The 25,888-nt window shown below is 40.8% G+C and overlaps 1 protein-coding gene and 1 long non-coding RNA gene across 2 annotated transcripts in view; one reads left to right on the top strand and one right to left on the bottom strand.

The window, feature by feature from the left end:
- Positions 1-25,888, top strand: part of LOC141994265 (vertebrate ancient opsin-like) — a 127,207-nt gene that overhangs the window by 89,613 nt on the left and 11,706 nt on the right. Inside the window, exon 4 of the mRNA XM_074964509.1 lies at positions 1,474-1,707. Within this exon, the coding sequence (XP_074820610.1) occupies positions 1,474-1,707 (234 nt within the window). The remainder of the gene's footprint in view (positions 1-1,473; positions 1,708-25,888) is intronic.
- On the bottom strand, positions 20,931-24,348 carry LOC141982679 (uncharacterized). The gene is made up of 3 exons (XR_012638173.1): positions 24,292-24,348; positions 22,816-22,920; positions 20,931-21,044 (listed from the first exon to the last, which is right to left on the bottom strand). It is a non-coding gene; the product is annotated as an uncharacterized LOC141982679 (long non-coding RNA).

Genomic DNA, 25,888 nt, shown 5'->3' with positions numbered 1-25,888 from the left:
GATTTTCTTTATTGCCACTTACAGAGAGAATTGGTATTAGAGGGCCCTGGGAAATTTGGCAAAATCCTTCTGTGTAGTACAGTATTGTGTTTGCTTTATGTACACACTCTAGAGTAAAATGTATTCGTTTTGCTACTGTGGTACCAGACAAACGCCACACCAAAAAGACTGACATCACATCATATTACTCTGCCTTCCACGTAACTTAACATTAGTCACAGTGTATAATAATATTTGTTGATAACTTGCAGTCGGGGTGTATATATTCTCTCTCTCTCAGCTTAGTATATAGAGGGTTGAGTATACAACTGTCATTAGAATTTGCGTGGCTTATATGCCGCAGATTGCAATGGAAGATGCTATACCTCTCAAATTGTCAACAGTTACCACCTTCGGCTCTAATGATTTAATGTACATGTTTTTCCCCTGAAACAGAGCCTTCATTATGTGCATTTCTGCAGTTTACAACAGAATCTGTCCAAAATCAGTTCACTTCAAATTCTTATCTGTTTTTTCTTTGAAGTGTTTGATAATTGATATTAATGTGAGCTGCCTTTTTGTTTACAAATTCTCAAAGTTCTAGATCCTTTGGGTCTGAGTCATTTTCACCAAGGCCCTTCCATACCCCCTGCCATGGCTAAGAGGCCTTAATGAGAGTGTCTTTTAGAATTACACTTTTTATGTTATTAATGAGAGGATCATTGTTTAAAATATTGTGGGAAAAATTGGGCTGTAAATATGGGGGATGGAGGAGCGAGGAGGTTCTGTGGCGTAGATGTTCAGGAAGAAAATTCCATGTTTAGGGGGCACGTAGAGAAACCAAAAAAAAGGGAATATATTCACAAAACACAGTCTATTCCTCTTCAATATCTAGTGAGGTTTCTTCCTAAGGGGAATATGTGTTTTCTGTGCACTCACTAATATTACCAAGGCCATCAGGGGTATGGATATAGTCGAAACAGTCCAGTAAGAGAAAGTTTGTAATAACTCTCAGGAGATGTGCTAATAATGTTTTGTTCATTTTGATATCTCAACCAGATAAACTTTTAATGGTCCTTTGTAAATATCATGAAGTTATTCCATTTCAAACAAGTCCTGTATACTGGAAAAAACTGAGATAAATTATTGTACATCTTTTATAAAACACCTGGGGATGTTTTAGGAGACAAGAAAAACTAAGTGATGACTTTGTCATTTTCCTACCTTTTCTTAAAACTCTAGTGGAATTCTGGTTTCTGTTGACAGTTAGCATTATGCACTCAGCGCATCATCCAAAGCCCAGAGGAATCAATGGAAAGATTCCCATTGACTTCAATCAGTTTTGGATCAGGCCCTCAGTTTGCTTCTATAGTTATTTTTGTCAGTCAGAATGTGATACTTTGAATTGTAGTCCAAGATTTATAAGCTGTTTTAGTGATAAAATGACTGTTCTAGCTTCTTCATAAGTTGATATTATTGTTTACCTTTCACCAGGTTGGAAAAATCCGGAAGAATGCTGCCCGCAAAAGGGAATACCATGTCCTCTTTATGGTGATTACTACAATAATCTGTTATCTAATATGCTGGATGCCTTATGGAGTTATAGCACTGCTCGCAACATTTGGTAGTCCAGGTGCAGTTTCTCCAGTAGCATATATCATACCTTCCATCCTGGCAAAGAGCAGTACCGTATGCAATCCAATTATCTACATACTTATGAACAAGCAGGTAAGAACATTGCTGTCACTACGTATTCACTACTGATTAGCAGTCTTTTAAAATGGCTCATCTGTTACTACATGATCAAAACCGAAAGGAAACCTCATGCCCTGTTGCCCTCAGGGTTGAAAATAGTTTGGACTCATTTAAAGGGATTAATGCCTAATATTTGTACTGATTGTCTTCAAATTGATCTTATATGATTATCATTGGTTTCTCCCCATCCCAACATCCTCTGCATATCTGACAGAATCCCACATCACAGCTACCCTCTTATTCCCCATCTTCAAATGGGGATAACCCATATCCAGCTCTGTAAAGTAGTTCTTATATTAAAGGTGCAAAGTATTATTTCAGCACCTCACAGCCAGAGTAACAAACAGAATAAAATGGTCAAGAGGTTTTGGGTGCTTTAGTAAATGAAGTACTCCACTAGCCTTTTTACTCAAAGAGCTGCATCATTGTGGTGGTGCCAATTTACTGCCTTGTGGAAAAAGATGTGCATGATATACATGATGTCTAAAGTGTCTTTTTTAATTGGGCATGGTTGGTTGAAAGCCCTACAGAAGCTAGACAGGACTGAGTAAGAATGTAAGAGGAATTGCATGACAGTCTGAGAGATCAGTTCTTCAGTTGGAAGACATGGGGTAGATGCTCTGTTGAGACGTACATTGTCCTTAGGGATACTGTACTCTGTTCACAGTACACCTGGGGTTCTCAGTCTGGGGTCATAACCAGCCTACCCTTCCCATATTGCTAAGTAAAAGGGGTGTTTTAGCTAGATGAGAAGCAACATTGGCAGGATCCCAGTATAGAAAAGTTTGAGACCAATGTAATACCACCCTGGAAATGTATCTGCTTACTGAAATTGCTTTCTCTCTTTTTCACACATACTGGATGTTAATTTGTAAGTTGCAGAGTTCCCTATGTAAGTGGGGTATGTTGGCATATATTTACCAAAAAGAGCCCTTGAACCATTTGGGGTTTTTTTGCGGGGCGGGGAAGGGTTTTTAAAAATGCATGACCTGGATATACAAGAAAAGAAGGCCGGAGAAATATTTATTATTTATCAGCCTTGACAATGACCCTTGAAGACAAATTGCCATTACAGTTGCAAGTTTGAGAGCCAAATGCTACATTCTTCCCCTTCAAATGCAGAGATAGCTGAATGCTAATGTATGAGGATAGAGTTTGGCTCTTAACGGGCCAAGTGCTCCGCTGGTATAAATCGGCACAGTTCCATTGAAGTGCATTCACAGATTTATACCAGCTGAAGATCTTGCCCAAAATGTTTGAAATTAATGAGTTGGTGTAGAACTTAAATAGTGGGTGCTAGTTATTTTGGAAAACAAAACTGTTAATTAAAAGAAAGACATTAAAAATAACATCTAGCAACAATTTCAATGCAACTATGGAATATTTTGCTGAGGGAGCCTGTTGAGCCACCAGCTGCAGAGATGTTCAAAAATAGCCTGGATAAAAGACCCACATATTTTTCTACAGAACAGGACTGTAGAAACCCAAGGGACAAATCAGATCCTCCAGCAGGTGCTTTCTAGCCACAGATGCTAAATTTGCAATAGGGAAAATCTGTGGATGTTTTTGATGTTGAAAATTGTGAATCCATTGTTGTAAATTCTAAACATACATTGAAATTATGAATTCTAAAAGTTCCATGTTGTCAAGGTTCCCTCCCCACTCTGAACTCTAGGGTACAGATGTGGGGACCCGCATGAAAGACCCCCTAAGCTTATTTCTACCAGCTTAGGTTAAAACTTCCCCAAGGCACAAATTCTTTGCCCTTGGAGGGTATGGTGCCACCACCCAGTGATTTAACAAAGAATCAGGGAAAGGACCACTTGGAGTTCCAATTCCCCCAAAATATCCCCCCAAGCCCTTATACCCCCTTTCCTGGGGAGGCTTGAGAATAATATCCTAACCAATTGGTTACAAAGTGATCACAGACCCAAACCCGTGGGTCTTAGGACAATAGAGAAATCAGTCAGGTTCTTAAAAGAAGGATTTTATTTAAAAAAAAAGGTAAAAATGACCTCTGTAAAATCAGGATGGAAAATAACTTTACAGGGTAACAAAAGATTCAAAAACACAGCAGAACTTCCTCTAGGCTTAGTTTCAAAGTTACAAAAAACAAGAATAAACCTCCCTCCAGCAAAGGAAAAATTCATAAGCAGAACAAAAGATAATCTAACACGCCTTGCCTGGCTTTTACATACAATTTTTGTAATACAAGAGACTTTTAGGATGGTTTATAGGCGGAGTTTTCTGACCTGATGCTTCTCTGCTTCCCAAGAGAACACACAAAACAAAGTCTTCCCCCCACCCACCAAGATTTGAAATTATCTTCTTTCCCCATTGGGTCCTTTTGGTCAGGTGCCAACCAGGTTATTTGAGCTTCTTAACCCCTTACAGGTAAGGAGGAATTCTAGGCTACCCTTAGCTATATGGTTATGACACATGTGATTTATAAAGATGTCTTTTTTGATACTATAAGTGTTAAAATTACTATAGAATTTCACCCCCAGTTCAATATAGTATCAACATATTTAGTTATACTATAACAAAGCAAATAGTGGCTCTGGATTCTTTATTATATATCCACTGGAATCTACTATTAATATATATGACCAGCAGTATTATGTTCAGCTTAGATATGGAAAAATGAGATTGTAATAAACAAAGATATGCTAACATTGCCTTTCTTATCAAACTACCTCAGAGCACTTAGCTGCTTCACTATGATTCATGTAGACCCATGTTTCCAAACAGGAAAAGGAAGTTTGACTGGAACTAATATGCTTCTTGCATCAAGGGTTGAGCTTGCTTTAAGATTTCAGGCAGATACTAGGGTCCTATTGACGTCAATGACAAAAGTCCCATTGATTTCAATAAGTCCAGGATTTTGCCTCTGAAGTCCTCTTTGAGCCATTGGGGAGGAGGATAAGTTGCTCCTACTGGAAGGTGCTAAGATGGAAGCAAAGCAGCAACTTCCTTTTCTTCCTCCGTACACCTCAAAAAGCTCCTGGGTAGTCCTTAGAAGCAGCCTGTGTCTTATCTGTATTTATTCTGAAAGGGTTCTGAATGATTAGGTCTTTAGTTTCAGTCCATGAGTACTGAGATTGCTGCAGGAAGATTCAACAAAGGGGATATGTTTTGGTATCATCTGCACAAAAAAACCACATCATCAATGATAAAATTATGGAAGCCTGAGGAACAATATAGATACTGAAATACATAAGCATAGCACGGTGTCTTGAGTATCTCAGAATTTCACAGGAACAATGTCATAAGAATAATTATATGTAGTGTATAAATTGACACCCAGAGAGATACGCAGGACTGAGGTCTTGTCAGAAGAGCATTGGAAAGACCACACTGCTCCAAGCATGTAATAAGAACCCTGTCTTTCAGAGTGTCATAAGCTCATAGGAAAATCAGACTGGATTGAAATTGTTTGTGTTATAGATTCCACCTACAACAGAAGATCTTTACAGTCAGGGAAAATACAGCCAGGCAGTTTCTCAAGAAGAAAAACTTTTAGCACATATACCCAAGGAACATAGCTGGCACAGTAGCAAGACACTCTACTGTTGCAACACCTCCCCTTTCCTTCTTGGTAGATACTGTATTGGGATGGTGTTCTAGCTACATGATCCAAATACTATAAACTTTGGAAGGAGGAGGAAGAGCCATAGGAAAGTCTCTTTGTTTAGGGACAAAATCTGTTGGAAGAGTTTACAGTGTGGCAACATCAGGAAGTGAAAAGTCAGTCTGCAGAGATGCTAGGAACTTTGAAAAAGTTGCAGATGTCTTTGATTCCTTCTGAAATGTCCTTGCTTAGTCTCTGATGATATAGGATATTGGAGTATTACATTTATCTTTGCCCTTAGACAGCTTACACCACTTGTTCTTACTGTCTACCTTAACATGATAGCCAGAGTTTAGCAAAGCAAAGAGGAGGGACAAAGCTGCACAGCTATCAAGGCTAGTGCTTAAAATTGTGGCTACTCTTTGTGTTGCTGTTTCTTGCTGTTTTGGGGTTTGGTTTTTTTTAATAGTTACTTCCCTCATTCTCAGTTTTTGTAAGCTTCATGGCAGGAGTGAGTTTTAAGAAAGGACTTGGGTCAGGTTTCAGTGTAATGAAATCAAAATAATAATAATTAATAATGGGGCTCGATTCACTTGGGCATTGGGCATTGCGGTGCCTAACCTTTAGGTGCCCTGCCACCTAGTGGAATTTACAACCCTGTTTATTAGCCAGACTCCCTATACGATGCATGGAGAGAATTAGGTGCCTAAAAAGAGATTAATAGAAGCCATCACACTGAGCCAGAAGCAACCTAAGCTAGCCGATAGGAAACGCAGAAGAGAGGTGGCTGTCCTAAGCCCTGCCTAAACTCTAGGCTGAAAGGAGATGCCATCCTCCACTCAAGGTGCACAGCCATGAACTCTCTCCCGCAGCTAGGTAACTAAGCCAGCTCGCTTCTTTCTTGTGAAAAAACAGAGGAGGTAGCAGTGGTGCCACCACCCTCATACCCAACTGCCCGGTGGTTTGAACACTGAATATGTGGGAGACCAGATCAGGCCCCACAGGTGAGGGCAGGAGAATATTTAGTTTGTGAATCCTGTTAGGGCTTCAGTGTGAGCTAGACACCAACCAGCTCAGTGCAGCGTCAGGATTCTGACACTGTGCATATGCCTACCAACAGAAATGTAGGTGCCTAGGGGGACTTTACTAATGGAAACATTGGTGCTTAGGGACTTTAGGTCCCTACAGGGTTAGGACACAGCTGAGCAGGGTTTTTGTGATTACCAGGATGCCTAAACCTTGAACCCTCTAAATCCTCTATCCCACAGAGCTGTTTTTCAGCTCTCATACCATTTAGAAAGTTGAGTCAGAAGTAAAATAGAGTGATTTTTTCTCTCCGAACTGTGGAACTTAAGTGTGTAAGTTCAACACAAAAGTAGAAGGTCAATACAAATCCATATTTTCACCATTTTTTCAGAACAGGAACACTCTGATCGGCTGGGTCATGGATCGTCATAACAACTCAATTACTCTGCATTTGTTCTAATTCTGTCAGCTAAGCAATTTTGGCAGCTAAAGAAGAGATGTCAGTGCATTTCTCATGCTATAAGGCTCAATCTGGGGTTTTCCTTTCACTGTTAATATCTGAAGAGTTCTGGAAGTGCCATATACTTCATGTTAGTCTAATTTAAACCAAAGTAAATTGTTTAAAGCTCTGTAGAACCTCTTGCTTGGATGCCAGTGTAAAGATTACAAGCCACATCCTCTGTTGATGTTAAGTACTGTAAACTCCGTTGAAGTCAATGAAGCTATGTCTAATTACACAGAACAAGAGCCATTCCTAAATATTGACTGTTTCAAGTTCTGCTCCTGAAAAGACATCCACTAAAGCTTGTATGGGTAATACTGTGTTGTGAAAAAATCATACCGTGATTATTAAAGAACTCTTCCTGATGTTGAAAAAGTGCTTCTGAGCATAATTGAGGAGAGCATGCATGAGAAGGGCTAAATTAGATGTGAATGTGAAGTCCCTGGTTAGTGGTTTGATTTCCACGCAGTCTGTCTTTTTGTATTAAAATAATTATGCTTATAAAAATAGAAGCTGACTGTAATTTTCTCAAAGATTTGGGGAAAGAAGTGATGCTTAAAAGACTAGGCACATCACTTGAAAAAGTTTAATACTGTGACCATCCAAAACTTCTCACACAACAGAGGAGGGACAGTATCGTGGGAAAATATAAGTGAACTCATCAAACTGCAAAGATTCCCATTGACTTCAGTGGACATTGGAGCAGGCCCATAATGCATTTGAAATTGCCTCTAGACAAGACATGGGTCTAAATTTGTACAAGCCTTAGGTGAACACCTATTCATGCAAAGACTCCCATTGCCTGCAGTAGGATTGCTCACATAAATAATTAGTTCAGTGGTGTGAATAAAGGTTGCCCAGTGTAGTGTGTTTGGGGACAAGCTGCAGGGAGACTGTGGGACATCTGAAAGTGGTTGCAGATTCATTTGAATTATTTCATGATAATGTGCCTTGCAACATTTGTTGTTGTGAATCATCTGGCACTTTAACCTGCATTGATAAACCCGTTTTGGGAGTAGATTTACTGAGATGTGGAAGGAGTTTACCTGAAACCAAGAAGGTGCAGATGCACTCCTATCCTCAAACAACTGTACCACGTCTATATGGCAGGCCTCCCACTGGTATCCTACACTGCATTGTTGGCTACCTGTGTTGGCCTCTCTGTTCACCTGTGTACCTTCTACTGCTCCAGAGTCATCTTAACTGGATGTCACCTCCGCATTTAAATGTTGGCATACAGCTAGGTGTGGCCCTCTGCAAGTCAAACTCATGGTGAGTTCTCATATCTAGAATTAAAAAAAAAAACAAAACAATTATTCAGCAGCCAAGCTTGTGCTTGTATGTGGGCCTTTGCTGAAGTCCTGATCTATATTGCCCTGTGGGGAGAGGAGTGTGTCCAGGTCCTGGTGAAGAGCAGTCACTGTAGTGCACTAGTCTACAAGAGGCTATCAGAGTAAATAAAGGGAGGAGGCAATCTTAAGACCAGAGCCAATGCCACAACAAGAGGTTCCTAAGAATGTTAGAGACAACAATAAGGTTTTGGGAGAGCTTGCAAGTCTGCAGCTACCAAGAGGAGCTGGACCATATTTTTAGCAGAGATGCTGTCACTGAACCACGGCATGTTATGGACACCATCCAGGACATCTCTGTGGTTGTCGAGTAGGACACCGAGACATAGGAGAATGATCCTGAAATCCCGGATTTTGTCACTCTGCTGAATCCACAAGGTAGAACCAATGCTGGAAGCCCAGGAGTCCCCCGAATCATAGATGGAGACTCAACGTGGGGAAGGGACCTCTTCCAATAAGTGTTTTGTGCTATATTACAATACAACTGTCCTGGAGGATTTAAACAACTTTGTTCTGAGTACTATCAGAGCACGGCCATGTTGGTCTACCCTTTCTCTGCCTCTGTGTCTTTTAATCCTCCCAACCCTCATTGCTCAAGATATGGAGTGTGCCACACAGTTTAAAAATTCCATCCCATTTATTTCTCAAAAATATGCAGATAAACAACTCCCAGTTAAAACTTGCCAGAGCCCTCCCTCACCCCTCTGTACCATGGTGCTTATTGCTCCCTCTCCTTCTGGGTTGACTGTCACCTACCATTCAAGACAGCAGTGATGGAGTCTCCTGTTGAGTTTGGTGGATGAGCTCCAGTTACTTATTGTGGATCCTGAGATGAGACCAAAGACCAATTTCAACCCTACAGTCCCATCCACAAGTGCCACTGGTGAAGGCAATTGTAGATGAATATGAGCTGCTTTTAGCTTTATGCCTCACATGTCTCTCCTTGATTGCCACAATCTGTGAGCTCTTGGAGTCTTTCAGTCCAGGGTGGCAGAGCGGCTGCCATTGGATCTTGTCATGGGCTAAGAGCTCACAGACGTTGAGATCAACATTACAAGATTGGAGGTTGGCCTTGAGAGTGTCCCTGTAACATTTTCTTGGTCTGCACCTGAAACAAGCTCCCGTCTGCAATTGTCCATAGAAGATGGTCTTCAGTATTCTACTGTCAGACATATGGACCACACAACTGCACCAATTCATCTGCGTGCTCACTATAAAAGCTTCAGTGCCTGTGACGTTGTATAGTCAAGGAGCTCAGAGTTTAGAACCAAATCTTGCCATTTAATTCCCATTATCTGCCATAGACATCATAGGTGGAATTGGTCCAAGCATTTTGAGTGGCATCGATAAGTATTCCACATATCACAGCTGTAGAGGAGTGTGGTGATGATGACATTGCAGAAAACGCCAGTTTTTGTTTGCACTCTGACACTGTGTTCATGCCAGAGACGACATTTTCTGAAGTTTTCTGAAGGCAGTGCTGGCTGCACCAATGAGCTTTGTAATATCATCAATCATTGTATCTCATGAAATGACACTGCCTAGGTAGCAAAATTTGTCAATGACCCTGAGTGGTACATCATCAATGGATACAACTGAAGTAGTTGCAATACTTTCTGGTCAAGGCTGGACCCATGACTTCTGTCTTCTTCAGGCTGATTGTTAAGCCAAAACATTTTGCTGCATGTGGAAAGCAATCACAGCAAATGAATGTCCCTGAGGTTATAGGCCAGTAAAACACAATCATCAGCAAACAGTAATTTGCAAATGACTGTCTTAATAGCTTTTGTCTTTGCACACAGGTGATGCAGATTCAAGACACCTCCAGTCATATAGTACTGCATATAAAGACTGTGATCAATGTCTCTGAATGCATCTATTAGAACAGCTGCAAACATGATGCTAAATAATCTCAGAGCAAGAACAAAGCCTTGTTTGACTCCATTGGTAATAACAACGGTAGCTGAGAAGCACCCTTGGTTAAAGGCATGAAGCTGCATTTCTGCATTAAGAGATTTAATAATGTTGACAAACTTATCAGGGCAACTGAATTTGTGGAGGACTGTCCACAGGCCTTCGTGATTTACAGAGCCAAAAGCCTTAGTAAGATGGACATAAACTATATATAGGACTTGATTCTGCTCACAACATTTCTCTTGAATTCGCCAGAGTGCAAAGATCATGCCTGAAGTACCCCACACAGGACAGAAGTCACACTGGATTTCAGGCAATATCTTTTAGGCGGTACAGCATGGGTTAAAAATGAGATGGATTGAACAGGATGCATGTTGAGTGTAGCAGAAGATATAGGAAAGAAACATCACTAGCAACATTTCTTTTTTGTCTTACAGTTTCGTTAATGCCCTTGACTTTGAGCAAACTTGATTCGTTATGAGATAAATTGCCCAACTTAGGCTATACAGACACTTCAAAAGCAAAGAGATTTTAAGGCCTTTTAAGCATTCACTCCCTCTTTGGATTACAGCAGAATTCTGATTATTTTGCGGTGCACTTTCTGCTGATCTGTGGGTGTTAACAAAGAGAACTTAAACCAAAGATAGTGCACTATCGCGGCACAAAGATTGCATGGTGCTACAGCTCTCTCAGCACTGTTCATGTAGCTTGAGGTTCTCTTCTATTCCTGCACCAGCTCTAAGGGCACCTTCTAGGATGGTCTTGTGATTTAAGGTACTCCAGGATATATGTGTTCTCTTCCTGGTTCTTCCACAATCTCTGTATCCTTGGGAGAAGCCAACATTTTCAAAAGCTCAGCCAGGCATAAATGGGTGTTTGTGCACCCATCTGCTCTGACTTGTACTACATTTGGGAATGAGCTGAAATATAGAAATGTGTACTGATTCAGATATACTGTCAAACATAATCATACATTAATTCACTAATTAATCCACTAATTCAGAAAGCTAATGGAACTAAAATATTCAGAAGAAAGCCAGTCATGAAGTGCTGAGTTCACATACACTATGGATCAAGTAATGCAAGAAAATGGTAGGCCAATGTAGTTGAATAAAGTCTGGCAGGTTACTCTAAATTAAATTCTGATCTCCTGAACCAGAAAGAGAGAGAATTCCTTTGTGTGTATCCAGAGTCATAATTGCTTATTTAAAATAAGTTCTTGATAGGTTTCACTCCTTTAAGAGATTGTCTGCACTACGGATATCATAGCCTCCCGCGTCCTTCCATTGCTGTAGTAACTGCACTGGGTCCAGGACAGCATGGGGACAGTCAAAGCCCATTGAATTCAGTGGGAGTCTTTCCATTGACTTCAGTGGACTTTGAATCAGAAGAATTGAAATTACAAGGGAAATGTAGATAGGCAGGATATAATACTTACTTCAAAAAAATATCCAAGATATATTTAAAAACCATCAAAATATCTCCACTTTTATGCTTTGAACTCTCCAAGAAATGGGAACTAATAAAATAATCTGAAAATGCTCATTGAGTGTTATAGCAGTAATAGACGCTTTATTTTTTATCTTTAAGTCAAATGTTGCCGTAGTGGCTGGTAGATTTGCCTCTGGCACTGTCCGCCTGTATCCATCAATCAGATTTCACTGTTCTAAATGATTCTGACTTAAAGGTAGAAATAGGAACTAGATGCAATGGCTTCTTTAGTACTGTTCAATTCAGTGTTTGGGAGGTTTTTGTTCTACAAATTACTTTATCTCAGGTTGCATGTGCTGGACTTGAAGTAATGTACTGGGTTTAGTTTCTCTATTGAAATCTGATGGGTAGCTTGTATTAGATAGATACATACAACGTTTAATTGACTTTGTAGTTATAAACAAAGTCCTGTAACTATCATTGGTTATATAGAATTATTTTTAAATGCCATATTAATACTTGCTACTTTTATATCAGTTGTGTAAGATCAAAAGCAAATTCCACTGGCAATTCTACTGAAGTGTTTCTCTGAAATGCACACCAGTAGCAGCTAAGGTAGGAACTTCATGGTGTGCGTGCTAGGAAATAAGACAGGTCTGTTATGCAAAATAAGATGCTACATTAATAAGTCACAACAAGATGTTTGTTAGTGATCATCACAGACAAGCCAAATATTTTATACCACCTCAGAGTTGTGTATGTAGGCAACTAATGTAAACTCTGGTGTCCTATTGTTTTTAGATATGGCTCCTGGATTATAGGTGGGGCTGATAGTAATGCCTATTATTAAGGTTGCCTGTCACTTCTGATTATAAGATTATTTTTTCAGTTGCTTTTAACTTTGCCAAACTTTAACTGTTTGTGCTGAAATTTTCCATGCTGATTGTCTGCCTCAGGCTGATTTTTTTTAAATTTAACCTAGAACTGTTTATCTGTTTCCAGGAACAAGGCTAGGGAAAATACATTGTTTTGGCCATGGTAAAAAACTCTTAAGATCTTTTCTTTGCAATGGTCTTGGGCCCTCATGCTTTGGAACAGGGACTTGACTTTTGGCAGGGGAATGGTCCTTTGCTATCCTCATGAAAATCCTCCCAAATTTGGCCAAGTTATAAACACTTGAATAATCTTAGTTCACACATGCTCAGTAGAGACTTCTTGGATTTTAGCTGCTAAAACCTCTGAAGATTCCACCCTCACTGAGCATGTGTGAGCCTCTCACAGCTCTTAGTGCTAACCAGACTGCACATGTGCCATTCACCCAGAGCAACTGGACATGCTCCCTCCATCCCAGGGTTACTGGGGCAAAGCTGAACTTTCCCTGTAATGGCTGCTCTGGGCCAGGGTGGGGCTGGGCACTGGAACTGAAAGCAGGGAACCTGTCTCTCTTCTGCTCTCAATGACTCCTCCTGCTGGCACACCTCTGTTGTTCTTAATATAATTCTTGGCATATGTCATTGCTGTATTTCCTTTTTGTATCCTCTTTTCTCTTCTCCATGTGCCCCAGCTGCCCATTACCCAGCCTAATGGCCTAATATCTATTTTCAGCCCAATTTATTTGTAAAATCTAAATTAGGACTATTGAAGAGCTTGTAATTGAGTTTTTGTAATAGACAGTGAGAGCTGAAGGTGGCTTGAGGGCCGCTTACTGTCTCCAAAAGGCCATCTTATCTCGGAGAGGTTGGGGGAAGAGAAAGAGGCAGTTTAAAATCACAGGGAAGCTTAAAAGACCGTATTTGGTTTCAGCAAACCCTCATGTGTCACGTTTTGCCTAATCTGCCCCTGGTGTTTGCCAGCATCCCTTGTCTTAACTTGTAGATTGTAAGTACCTCCAGGCAGGGCCATCATCTTGTATTTATCTGTAAAGCACCAGGCCACATAAAAGTAATATATGATCATTTTTCCCAGTGAGTTTTAGATACATTCACACCAAGGTTGTTTTAGCCAATAAAAATGGCAGGATAATGCATAAAATATGAAAAGGAGACTGGTTGGATTCTTGTTATACAGATCACCAAGTGAAAGTGCTACAGAGATCAAAAATCTCTTCTTTATCCAAACTCCTATCCCTCTCAGCAGCAGTGTATTGCAGCTTCCTGCAATGTAGGATTTAATAAGCATACTAAATGTATAAGAACACAAGAATGGTCATACTGCGTCAGACGTATTGGTCCATCTAGCACAGTATCTTGTATTCTGACAGTGGCTGTTGCCAGATACTTCAGAGGGAATGAACAGAACAGGGCAATTTATTGATTGATCTCTCTTCTATTGTCCAATCCTAGCTTCTGGCAGTCAGAGGTCTAGAGACAAAGTAATGCACATTGGAAAACATAATCCCAACTATACATACAAAATGGTGGAGTCTAAATTAGCTATTACCACTCAAGAAAGAGATCTTGAAGTCATCATGGATAGTTCTCTGAAAACATCCACTCAATGTGCAGCGGCAGTCAAAAAAGCGAACAGAATGTTGGGAATCATTAAGAAAGGTATAGAAAATAGGATAGAAAATATCATGTTGCCTCTATATAAATCTATGGTCCGCCCACATCTTGAATACTGCGTGCAGATGTGGTCACCCCATTTCAAAAAAGATATATTGGAATTGAAAAAGGTTCAGAAAAGGGCAACAAAAATTATTAGGGGTATGGAATGGCTGCCATATGAGGAGAGATTAATAAGACTGGGACTTTTCAGCTTGGAAAAGAGATGACTAAGGGGGGATATGATAGAAGTCTATAAAATCAAGAATGGTGTGGAGAAAGTAAATAGGGAAGTGTTATTTACCCGTTAACATAACACAAGAACCAGGGGTTACCCAATGAAACTAATAGGCAGCAGGTTTAAAGCTAACATAAGGAAGTACTTCCTCACACAATGCACAGTGAACTTGTGGAACTCATTGCCAGGGGGTGTTGTGAAGGCCAAAAGTATAACTGGGTTCAAAAAAGAACTAGATAAGTTCATGGAAGACAGGTCCATCAATGGCTATTAGCCAAGATGGTTAGGGATGCAACCCATGCTCTGGGTGTCCCTACGCTGCTGACTGCCAGATGCTGGAATGGACAACAGGGGATGGATCACTTGATAATTTCTCTGGTCTGTTCATTTCCTCTGAAGCAGCTGGCATTGACCACTGTCAGGAAACAGGACAATTGCTCTGACCTAGTATGGCCATTCTTATGACACCCAGAGCACCATGGCCATTCTTATAATACCCATCATCCATGAATTTACCAAATTCTTTTTTGAACCAGTTAAATGTTATACCAATAAAATAAAACCCAACAGGATCTTTTAAAAGGGGATAAGAAAAAATGCCGTGTTTATTGTGAATACAAAAAGAGGCACAGTAAACAAGTAATCATAAACTTTCTATCCCATGTACTCACACAAAATACCAAAAGAGGCAAAGCCAGTAAACAGTCATATTTACTACATCCCATTCACTCCTACACACATACACATACAGGTTCTGCAAAGTTGTTATAGTTACCAGCCTGGAGGTTGCTCATGCCAAGTTACTGGCCAGGTAACCTGGGCCTGAGGGTGGAGCCGAGTCTTTGTCAGATGCGCATCCGATGCTCCTGGTGGGAGGTTGTAGAACCAGACTCAAAGTTCTTAGTCTTTAGGATCTGTTTTTATAGGAGTTTATTCCTATGCCAATCTATGAAGGTGGCTTCATCATGCTGTTGCTGAATCAATAAGCAGATGACACATCCCTGACGGCTCCGTGCTGCCAGATGTTATCTTGTTCTTCGGTTCTCCCATCCTTGAGGCCGTTGGATGGGTTCTAGTCTGCCCTCCGGGGGATTATCTGATTATCTCCACTTAGCGCATTCTTCAGCCAATCAATACTGAAGTGGTAACTCTTAGGCTGGCACTCCAAACCATTCATCTTCTATTTACACACAACATCCATTCACATGCATTTTCGAGCTTTATTTCAACATATATCTCTTCCGACTTTAACAACTCGTAGGGTATAACGAAACTGCTGAACCCCCTTACCATATAACATACATAACAAGCAAGATAAAGAATGTGAGAAGGGTGGGGGTCTCTGTGTGCTGTTTCAAGGAACAGTTGTTTTTGCAAAGTCTTATCTCTTCTGAGAACAGACTCTCTGTCCCAAGATGTGCTGAGCAGTTTGGCCTTGTAAGCCGCTCACAGAGAAAGGAAAAAGGAAAGGCCTTCTAATTAACATTACTTTGGGATCTTTAAACCATATAAAATTAAAAATCATACAGAAATCCTCTGGTATAGTAACATATACTTTTAGCCTTCACAACATCCCCTGGCAACAAGTTTGACAGCTTGACTGTGTGTTGTGTTATTTTTTATCAGCAGCTGCCGATTATGTTGAGAAAGAGGGTGATTTTAATAAGTTGCCAGCTATTACACAGTAATCAGGAATCCCTCTGTGAGTAAACACTGCAACCGATTGGTACAACACACTTAGAAAGACCGAAGTCCAGGACCAATAGGAATCAATGGTAGCAGAAACAGTCTCAAGTCATATCTCTGCAGGCAGCATTGTTGGCAATTTCCCCCTCCAACTACTTCTACAAAATCAGGACAGCTGCAGTCCCTATCCTCTGACTTTCCACCATGCTGGGATTCTGGAGTCCCCTTGCTACAGCACAAGAGATTTCTTCCCTCCGCCATGATTAACCCATACCTGCCAACAGTCTTTAATAGAAAGGGCAGTACACTGTGCACTTGCATACGTTTTCATAAACTCAGGCACAAAATCCCAGAAGCCCGGACTTTCTCCTTTGAGAGTTATGTTGGAACAAAGTGCTGAGAAGGTGGAGGAGGAAGTCTTTGATAAGAGTTATAATCTGGCCCCACACCGCACTGTGCAGACACCAGTCTGTTGCGAGTGGTCCCAATCACTGAGTCCCATGTGCTTCCAAGCCAACTCAGTCTAGGTAGAGTCTAGTCACATTCTCATGCTCAGACCCTGTCTGACCCCTTCTTTAGATGTGGGGCGCTGCCTCCTAGATGGCCTAGACCCTTAAACCAGTGCCTCATGTCTTCTGGGTCGCCCCAGTCACTTACACACATTCCACCTAGCCTGGGCTAGTTTAAGCCCTTCAGAGACAATGTAGCAGGAAAGCAAGGGACAAAGACTCAACAAAAGGAATTTCTTAACCACAGTGACTTAAAAGGCACTAAAGGGTTACAGCTCTTTACGAAATAATGAAAGTCCTGAGATGTAGCCCTCCCTAATCTGATCTTACTCCTACTGAGAGTCTGAGTTCTGTTAGCATTTCAGGCCCAGCAGAGTCCCTCCTGGCCTCTCATCCCTGCAGGCCCTTCGGTTCTGTGGCGATGGATGACCTCTTTTTCTGAGCAGCACCCCGCTTTTAAGCATTCTTTGCCACCTGCTTGGTTGGAACACTTGTCTCTACCCCCAAGTGGATCCCTGTGCAGAAAAAACTATCATTCCAGGAGGATGGGTCAGCAGTTGAGGGACAGTCAGTTAATAGCTTTAGATTGTGGTCTGATGGCTTCTCCTTGATGGCCCTACAACAAGGTGTTGAACATCTTCCTTGGGCAGGGCACCTGTCTGGAATGCATCACAATAACCTGCCTTCATTGAAAAATAGAGGCAATTTGACACAAAATATCTCACTCTGTCACAGCTAGTAATTTAAGGCCAGACTGGGCCATTTAGGCACAACTCAGCATGGTGCTACATTACCCTAAGGGACACCTTCCAAACACCTGTTACTACAGCCTCTTGTGGGATACAGTTCATTCCGTCCTGTGCAGTTGGACAACTTTGCTGGCTGATGCATGTAGGGTCAGATGAGGAGGAAGCCAAATGCTCTGCCTTCTGCCCACCCTTCCCTGCCCCCTTTGGGAGACTTGAGTAGTAGGGAGGGAGCAACCCCTAAACTTCCCAGAGTGCAGGAACTGCAATTCTGCCTGGTCTTTCCTCTCCTTCTGCATGCACCTTGTGTGGACCAGGCAAACTCTGGCCCCTTAATTATCACTTACTCCGACAATGTCATAAGAAAATGGAGAAGTGTCAAGCTGAGCCATTTGAACAACTCTGTTCAGTGGAGCTTGATTAGAACTTGTATAAAATGTTACAGTTATACTCCGGAAAGTCACCAATCCATAAGTTATGTTTGCATGGAACAAGCTAACCAATTCTAAGGTTGCCTCAGGAATTCCTCAGAGCAAACGGAAAACTTGAGTGCATTGAATCAGGAAGTCAGAGCAATGTGAACATGAAAGACCAAAAAAAACCACAACAAAACAAAAAAAAAACCCAATGAGAAAATTTGTGCTTAGATTTATGCCTCATGTAGAGACTCTGGTCAATCTGGGGTTTGATCATCTAAATTCTGAGGGCAGTCAGGCAAATAGAAATGGACTTTTAAACCTTTTAATACCAGGCCTAGTGTTTAATACTCTCTATATTCATATAAAATGGATAGCACTGAGCCTAGCATCAAGTACAGCAGTGGATTGGTCAGGTTTCTCTGTAGAGATTATAAAAAGAATAAAAAAGCAGTAGCTAGTAGGGACCAGCAGTTTTATCTGTTTCATTACTTCTAACCTCTCCTTCACTTGCTTTTCTTCTCTTCCACCTTTTCATCACTCTAAGTGTGACCTTCTCTTTCTTACTCTCACAAATCTTCATGTCATTTCAGACTTATTCTTTGCCTCCTCCTCCCCTCAGGTAATGTCTCTTCCAATCCAGGTCCACCCTTTCATGCCCATCCATTCTCTCCCACTCTCTCCAGTGTTTATGTTCAGCTCCTGCTAAACTTATTTCTATCTTTCCCCATCTCCTTTTTTCCTGCTCTCTCAGAATCTATATTTAAGAAATCCATATTGATCCAGCACCTTTTTATCCTCTGCTCCCTCCACTCATTAACTCATCACTCCCCCTCTACAGGTCAGCATCTGCCTCTGCCCTCTCCTTAGATGGTGGTGGTGGAGAGGGGCGAGAGATGATGCTCCCACTCTCAATGGCTGCAGCAGGATTCATCAGTTCCCACCTTCACAGATGTAGCTCCCTATAAGTAAAACAGGTTTCCATGTTCTGTCCACTAAGTGCCATTTCCTTTCTTCAACTTTGTCCTTAAAACCTACAACTCACACCAGGCGGTACCCATATCAGCAGCAGGTTTCCAAGATGAAAAGCCTCTGGCATGTTAGAACAACGTAGGCCTGACCTGACATAAGAAATGAAACATGGGGATGTGGGGGAGGCCTCATTTGCTGGAAGATAGGTGTAGGGAGATTAATTAGCAGGCTGAAAGCACGATATTTATGCCAACTAAGATAAGTGGATGGGTCAGTAAACTAAGAGACAATGTCTGAGCTAGCCAAGATAAGAGGGAAAACACACAGGGAACCATTTACTATGAGCAAAATAACAATGGACAAAATAAGCTGGAAATGTAAAAATGAGATAAAAAGTAGGTCAAGCGCGGACAGTGCATAAACAGAGTATGCCATACAGGAATTGATTCCTACAAAGTAACCAAGCCAATCCCAAAATGTGTAAAGCAATGTATAGTAAATGCAGTGTAATGTGTCAATGGATATGAAGGAAGAGGTTTGCTGTGTAACTTTGGATGTGTGGTATGTCCAACCCTCACCCCCTACGCTTGAGTCTGATCAACTCAGCATACCTTTGCTTAATGCCAAATAAAAGAACGTAAGTGATGAGACGAGTCGAACTGAGTTCTTGGGGAACTGAGTGGAAGAGGTCTTGGGAAAAGCCCAACAGAAGGCAGCAAGCTGGATCTGTAACTTCACTATAAAGGTTAGCTCTAAGAGCTGGGTTGGGTGGGCTAGGGGAGTGAATCAGGAAATCTGATAACCCTGAACCACATATGTAAATCATTCTTATCTTCTCCCCAATTCTTCTCTCCACTCCCTCCCCCCTTAATGGAACTCATGTCCTGCATCTCAGGGAGTAAGTTCTTAGAGGTAGGAAAATGTTTTCCCCTATTGTGGTTTGTAAAGTGTCATGTACATTTACAGTTCTATAGACATTAATTGCCTATACTCTGTGCTTATCCTGACATAGCAGTACATCATTCATTTGGAGGCACAGTCCAACTGAATACACCAGGAACACTCCTGATCTTGACAAACTAATTCAGATTCTGTCCCAGCCACTCTTCTTTTAGTCAGCCAGTGCTACTGGTACTGCTTTCCCATTGTTGTGGAAAACGAGTCACACCATCTGTTTGGTTCAAACAGTCTGAGGTCCTTTTATTGAATACAAGCATGCAGGGAGAGGGAGATAGAGATGGTCTCACGCAGGTGCCACCCTGGTCTCTCTCTGTCCTGCCCCTTTAATACCAGTCTTATATAGTTTTTTTACATCCAAGTCAAATAATACATTTTCTTAATTTTTTTTTATCACTCAAGCATTGTTAATAAAGCCTTATAAGGAGCTAAAATAAACAGTTTCATAATTAGCACTGTGCTGGCGCACTTCGTTATTATCAAGATCTGCGGTTTGCTTGTGGCAGCGTTTTGTGTAGGGGCTTTTGCAGGTTTGGGGTGGGGGTTGCATATAATGGACAGCTAGGGACTTGAGCTAGGCTAGAAGTTGGCCTGGTTTGTTATCTGGGTCAAAATACCATGGCCCATCATATGCAAATGCTCTTAGCTTAAGCTAAGTCTTACAGGATGCCGGCCTGTAGGCCTCTTGTGTTACCGCTCTTGCCTATGCTGCATATAGTGCATAGATCTTGTCACAGAGTGGGCTGGGGTCAGGTCAACAATACTTTCCCCCACACCATCATTGTGAAATTTTGCTTTCATGAATTTATGTCAACCATCTCTAATGTTTTGCCAGTAAAATAAAAATCTTTCATTTCACTGACCGGTAATTTCTGTAATTACTTTGTTTTCTTAGCAGCAGCCATGACTGAATGAGACATTTTTTGTTAATGTACATCTAGTTATATCATTCATAGCTTCTTCGATATCTTCCATTATATCTTATTTGTACTTGCTGTTGCAGCTGCAATCTTTTCGGTGGACATCTTTGGTTCTCTCCCTCCCCCCCAAAAAATCTATAAAATCTACATTAAAACATTAAAGTTGGATTCAAATGTTTTAATGAATCTAATTAACATTTCCATCAATCTTGATAAGAATTTAATTGAGCACTAATACATTTTTAGTAAGAAGAAATGACAAGAAGTGCATTTGTAGCTTGCCTTGGGCAACAAGGCACAAAGCCAGAGACTGACTGAATTTAACTTCCAGAGATGTGCAGTCACTGCTTTGAAGTGCATTGCATGGAGTGACGTATTGTTATTGTGAAATAGAATTTAACTAAGGAAATATACCCAGGTCTGTAATAGACATTACTGATGTATGATATGTATTAAAGAGATCCATCATTGCCACGCCAGTGAACCAAGCAAATCAGCTAGTCCTCAGTAGATTTCGGTCCCAGAAGATCCTGGAATAAAAAAACCCACCAAATCAAAAGATTAATGTGTTGAAGAAGAACACTCCAACTCACTTCTTAACAAAACCATTGACAAAATAGCCCCCAAGTGACCCCTTCACTCGCATCACTGCCGCAGGGACCACGAGTCTCAGAAAAGTTGCATAAGATGGTTGGAATGCCCATGGCACAAGATTTGCTCATCCACAATTCATTAATAGCTGAAGGAGCCCCTGAAGCTATAAAGGAAGATATAGTGACCTTCCTTACATCAGCAAAATCACAACCAGCAAAATTGTTCCAAGCAGTAGACTTGCTTATTCATAGGTTCCAAGGCCAGAAGGGACCATTGTGATCATCTATTCTAATCTGACCTCCTACATAACACAGGCCATAGAACTTCCCCCAAATAATTCCAAGAGCAGATCTTTTAGAAGAACGTCCAATCTTGAATTTAAAAATTGTCAGTGCTGGAGAATCCAGCACAACCCTTGGTAAATTGTTCCAATGGTTAATTAACCTCACTGTCAAAAATTCATGTCTTATTTCCAGTCTGAATTTGTCTAGCTTCAGCTTTCCACCATTGGATCATGGTATACCTTTCACTGCTATTTTGAAGAACCCACTATTGAATATTTGTTCCCCTTGTGGGTTCTTATAGACTGTAATCAAATTACCCTTTAACCTTCTCTTTGTTAATCTAAATAGATAGAGCTCTTTGAGTCTGTCACTATAAGGCATGTTTTCTAATGTTTCAATCATTCTAAGGCTCTTCTCTGAACCTTCTCCAGTTTATCAACACCCTTTTTGAATTGTTGGCATCAGAACTGGACAGAGTACTCCAGCAATAGTCACACCACTTCAAAATACAGAGGTAAAATAACCTCTCTGCTCCTACTCAAGGTTCCCCTCTTTATGCACCCAAAGATCACATTAGATCTTTTAGTCACAGCATCATACTGGCAGCTCATGCTCAGCTGATTATCCACCATAACCTCCAAATCTTTTTCAGAATCACTGCTTCACAGGATGGTCCCCTATCCTGTAAGTATGGCCTACATTCTTTGTTCCTAGATCTATACATTTAGCCATATTAAAATGCATATTGTTTGCTTGTTCCCAATTTCCCAAGTGATCCAGATCACTCAGAATCAGTGGTCTGTCCTCTTCATTATTTACCACTCCCACAATTTTGTGTCATCTGCTAACTTTATCAGTGATGATTTTATGTTTTCTTCCAGCTAATTGATAAAAATGTTAAATAGCATAAGGCCAAGAACCGATCTATGTGTGCCATGTTAATTTTATATTGTTCTAGTTTTTTAATCAAGATGTTGGCCGGAAGCAAGTCTAATGCCTTACAAAAATCTATGTATACTACATCCACACTATTATGTTTATCAACAAAATTTATAATCTCATAAAAAAAGATATAAAGTAAGTTTGACGGGATCTATTTTCCATAAAGCCATGTTGATTTGCATTAATTTATTATAATACCCTGCTTTAATTCTTTATTAATCTAAACCCATATCAGCCACTCCATTATCTTGCCCAAGTATCGATGTCAGGCCTATAATTACCTGGATCATTCTATTTACGCTTTTTAAAAATTGGCACAAAATTTACTTTCTTTTGAGTCTTCTGAAACTTCCCCAGTGCTCCACAACTTATTGAAAATAATCATCAACAGTCCAGCAAGCTCCTCGGTCAGTTCTTTTAAAACTCTTGGATTATTGATGCAAAATATATATGCATGACCCCAGATCCAAGTTCTACTTACCACAAGAAGTTCTTGGTCTACTCCAGAGACAAAAAGTATCAAATCCATACAGGACCTTGCTGGGATAAAAGTAACCACCCCAGTATGAGGAATGTCTGCTACCATCTGTTATGATGAAATTTGGACTAATTACCAAACAAGAGATCCTGAAAGTTCTAAGGAATGTCCAACGTCACCACCTGTAAAACAGAACTATGCTCTTCATGATTGCTAAAGTCTAGTAAAGAACTTCTGACTTCCATTAATAAATTAGATCATCAGAACCTCCTTCCAAGAAGACAAACTTCCAGTCATTCTACAGCATACAGTAGTTGACGCTGATGAAATCTATACAGTACATCTACACCAGTTACCTCTGTTTCCTTGCAGTGTCATCAGAAAGGTAGTGGCTCACCTTCCACAGCCATCATCACTGAGCACAGAGTGGGTTAAGACAACACGTCATCTTTCCTGATGGCTCTCAACCTCCTGCTGAAATGCTGGATAGCTCCCACATCACTACATTTACTCTGATCTACCTGATAAAAGTGAAGAGTACTCAAGTGATCCCAGTCTCTGTCGGCCCAAGCAAGTGAGGAGCCAAGAACCTTCAACTCCCAATTAAGTCAACCTGAGTGGACAATGTTCAGCACCTCCCAGGAGGCCCTCAGCCCACCATGCAGACAGCTGATTAGTACAGGTCCCCTGCAGACTAAGGGAAATGGAATTTTCACATATGAGCTAAAGGGCCTACTCTGTGACCAGTGCCAAAGCTGTAGAAATCCATGAGGTTTTGGGTTCTCGATAGTTGACCTGGAGGTGTGCAGGTTAAGCCCCACACCATAAGATAAAATTACCACTTATCACCTTATGAAACAGTGGAAGTTAAATAATAGAATCAGAAATGTAGGACTGGAAGTGACCTCGATAGGACATTTAGTCCAGTCCTCTGCACCGAGGCAGGACTAAGTATTATCTAGACCATCCCTGACAGGTATTTGTCTAACCTGCTCTTTAAAACCTCCAGTGATGGAGATTCCACAACATCCCTAGGCAAATTGTTGCAGTGCTTAACTACCTTTTCAGTTAGAAAGTTTTTCCTAATGTCTAACCTAAATCTCCCTTGCTGCAATTTAAGTCCTTTGCTGCTTGTCGTGACCTCAGCGGTTAAGGAGAACACTTTATCATCCTCCTCTTTATAACAACATTTCACATACTTGAAGACTGTTATCATGTTCCCTCTCAGTCTTCTCTTATCCAGACTAAACAAACCTATTTTTTTCAGTCTCTCTTTGTAAGTCATGTTTTCTAGACTTTTAATCACTTTTGCTTTCCTCTGTTGCTTCCCTCTGGACTTTCTCTAATTTGTCCACATCTTTCCAGAAGTGTGATGCCCGGAATTAGACACAATATTCCAGCTAAGTAGAGTGGAAGAATTACTTTGTGTGTCTTGCTGCTTACAACACTCCTGATAATACATCTCAGAATAATACTCACTTTTTTGCAACAGTGTTACATTGTTAACTCATATTTAGTTTGTGATCCACTATAACTCCCAGATCCTTTTCCTACTCATTTCCCATTTTGTATGTGTGCAATTGATTATTCCTTCCTAAATGAAGTACTTTGCATGTCCTTATTGAATTTCATCCTGTTTATTTCAGACCATTTCTCCAGTTTGTCAAGACCATTTTTAATTCCAATCCTGTCCTCCAAAGCGCTTGCAGTCCCTCCCAGTTTGGCAAACTTTATAAGTGTACTCTCTTTGCCATTATCCAAATAATTTATAAAGATATTAAATAAAAGCAGACCTAGGGCAGATCTGTGCAGGACCCCGTTCTATACGCCCTTCCAGTTTGATTGTGAATCACTGATGATTACTCTCTCCGAGTATGCTTTTCCAACCAGTTGTGCACCCACCTTATAGTAGATTCATCTAGGCTATATTTCTCTAGTTTCCTTATGAGCAGGTCACGTGAGACAGTATCAAAAGCCTTACTAAAGTCAAGATATATTACATCTTCTGCTTTCTCCCGATCCATAAGGCTTGTTACCCTGTCAAAGAAAGCTATTAGGTTGGGTTGACATGATTTGTTCTTGGGATAGTTTGCTCTTGCAACCTTAATAATGTCTCTTTAAAAAACTGCCAACTCTCCTGAACTCTTTTTTCCCTTAGACTTGCTTCCCATGGCATCTCACCTTACCAATTCTCTGAATTTACTGAAGTAGTGTCTTTTTGAAGTTCATTGTTTTTATTCTGCTGTTTCCCCTCTTACCATTACTTATACTCATGGGGGCTCGATCATTTCATGATCACTTTCACCCAAATTCTCAACCAGTTCCTCCCAGTTTGTCAGAATCAAATCTAGACTAGCTTTTCCCCGAGTTGTTTCTCCACCGTCTGTAGTAAGATAGTGTCTCCAGTGCATTCCAAGAACTTGTTGGATAATCTGTGCCCTTCTATATTAGTTTCCCAACAGATATCTGGGTAGTTGAAGTCCCCCATCACCACCGACTCCTGTTTAAAAAAAGCCTCATCCACTTATTTTTCCTGGTTCGGTGGTCTGTAGTCGACTCCGACATCACTTTTTTTTAACCCCTTTCATTCTTATCCAGAGACTTTCAACAGTTCTGTCTCCCACTTCTATCTCAGCCTCAGTGCAAGTTTATACATATTTGATATACAAGACAACACCTTCTCACTTTTTTCCCTGCCCTTCCTTCCCCAACAAGCTGTACCTTTCTTTGCCAATATTCCAGGCATGTGAATTATCCCATCGAGGTAACATTTGTGCTGGCAGTTATGTCATAATTATGATCATTTACTGTGATCAGTTCTTCCTATTTGTTTCCCATACCACTTGCATTAGTATACAGACATCTAAAATGTTTATTAGATTTCCCTCTTGTCTGTGTTCCCTCTTGTCTCGCCTTTGTCCCAGCTGTGATTGCCCATGTTCCCCCCCACATATTCCAACCCTTCACCCAAGTCTCCATGTTTTGGACTTTTCTATGGGCTTTTGTCTCCTGCCCGTCAGACCTAGTTTAAAGCCACCTCCCTCCATTAATCAGCCTGTATCTGAAGATATATTGC

The sequence above is a fragment of the Natator depressus genome, chromosome 1, assembly GCF_965152275.1.
Source record: "Natator depressus isolate rNatDep1 chromosome 1, rNatDep2.hap1, whole genome shotgun sequence".
NCBI classification, from domain to species: Eukaryota; Metazoa; Chordata; order Testudines; family Cheloniidae; genus Natator; species Natator depressus.
Note: the sequence above shows the minus strand (reverse complement) of the source record. Positions and strands in the feature narration are given on the sequence as shown.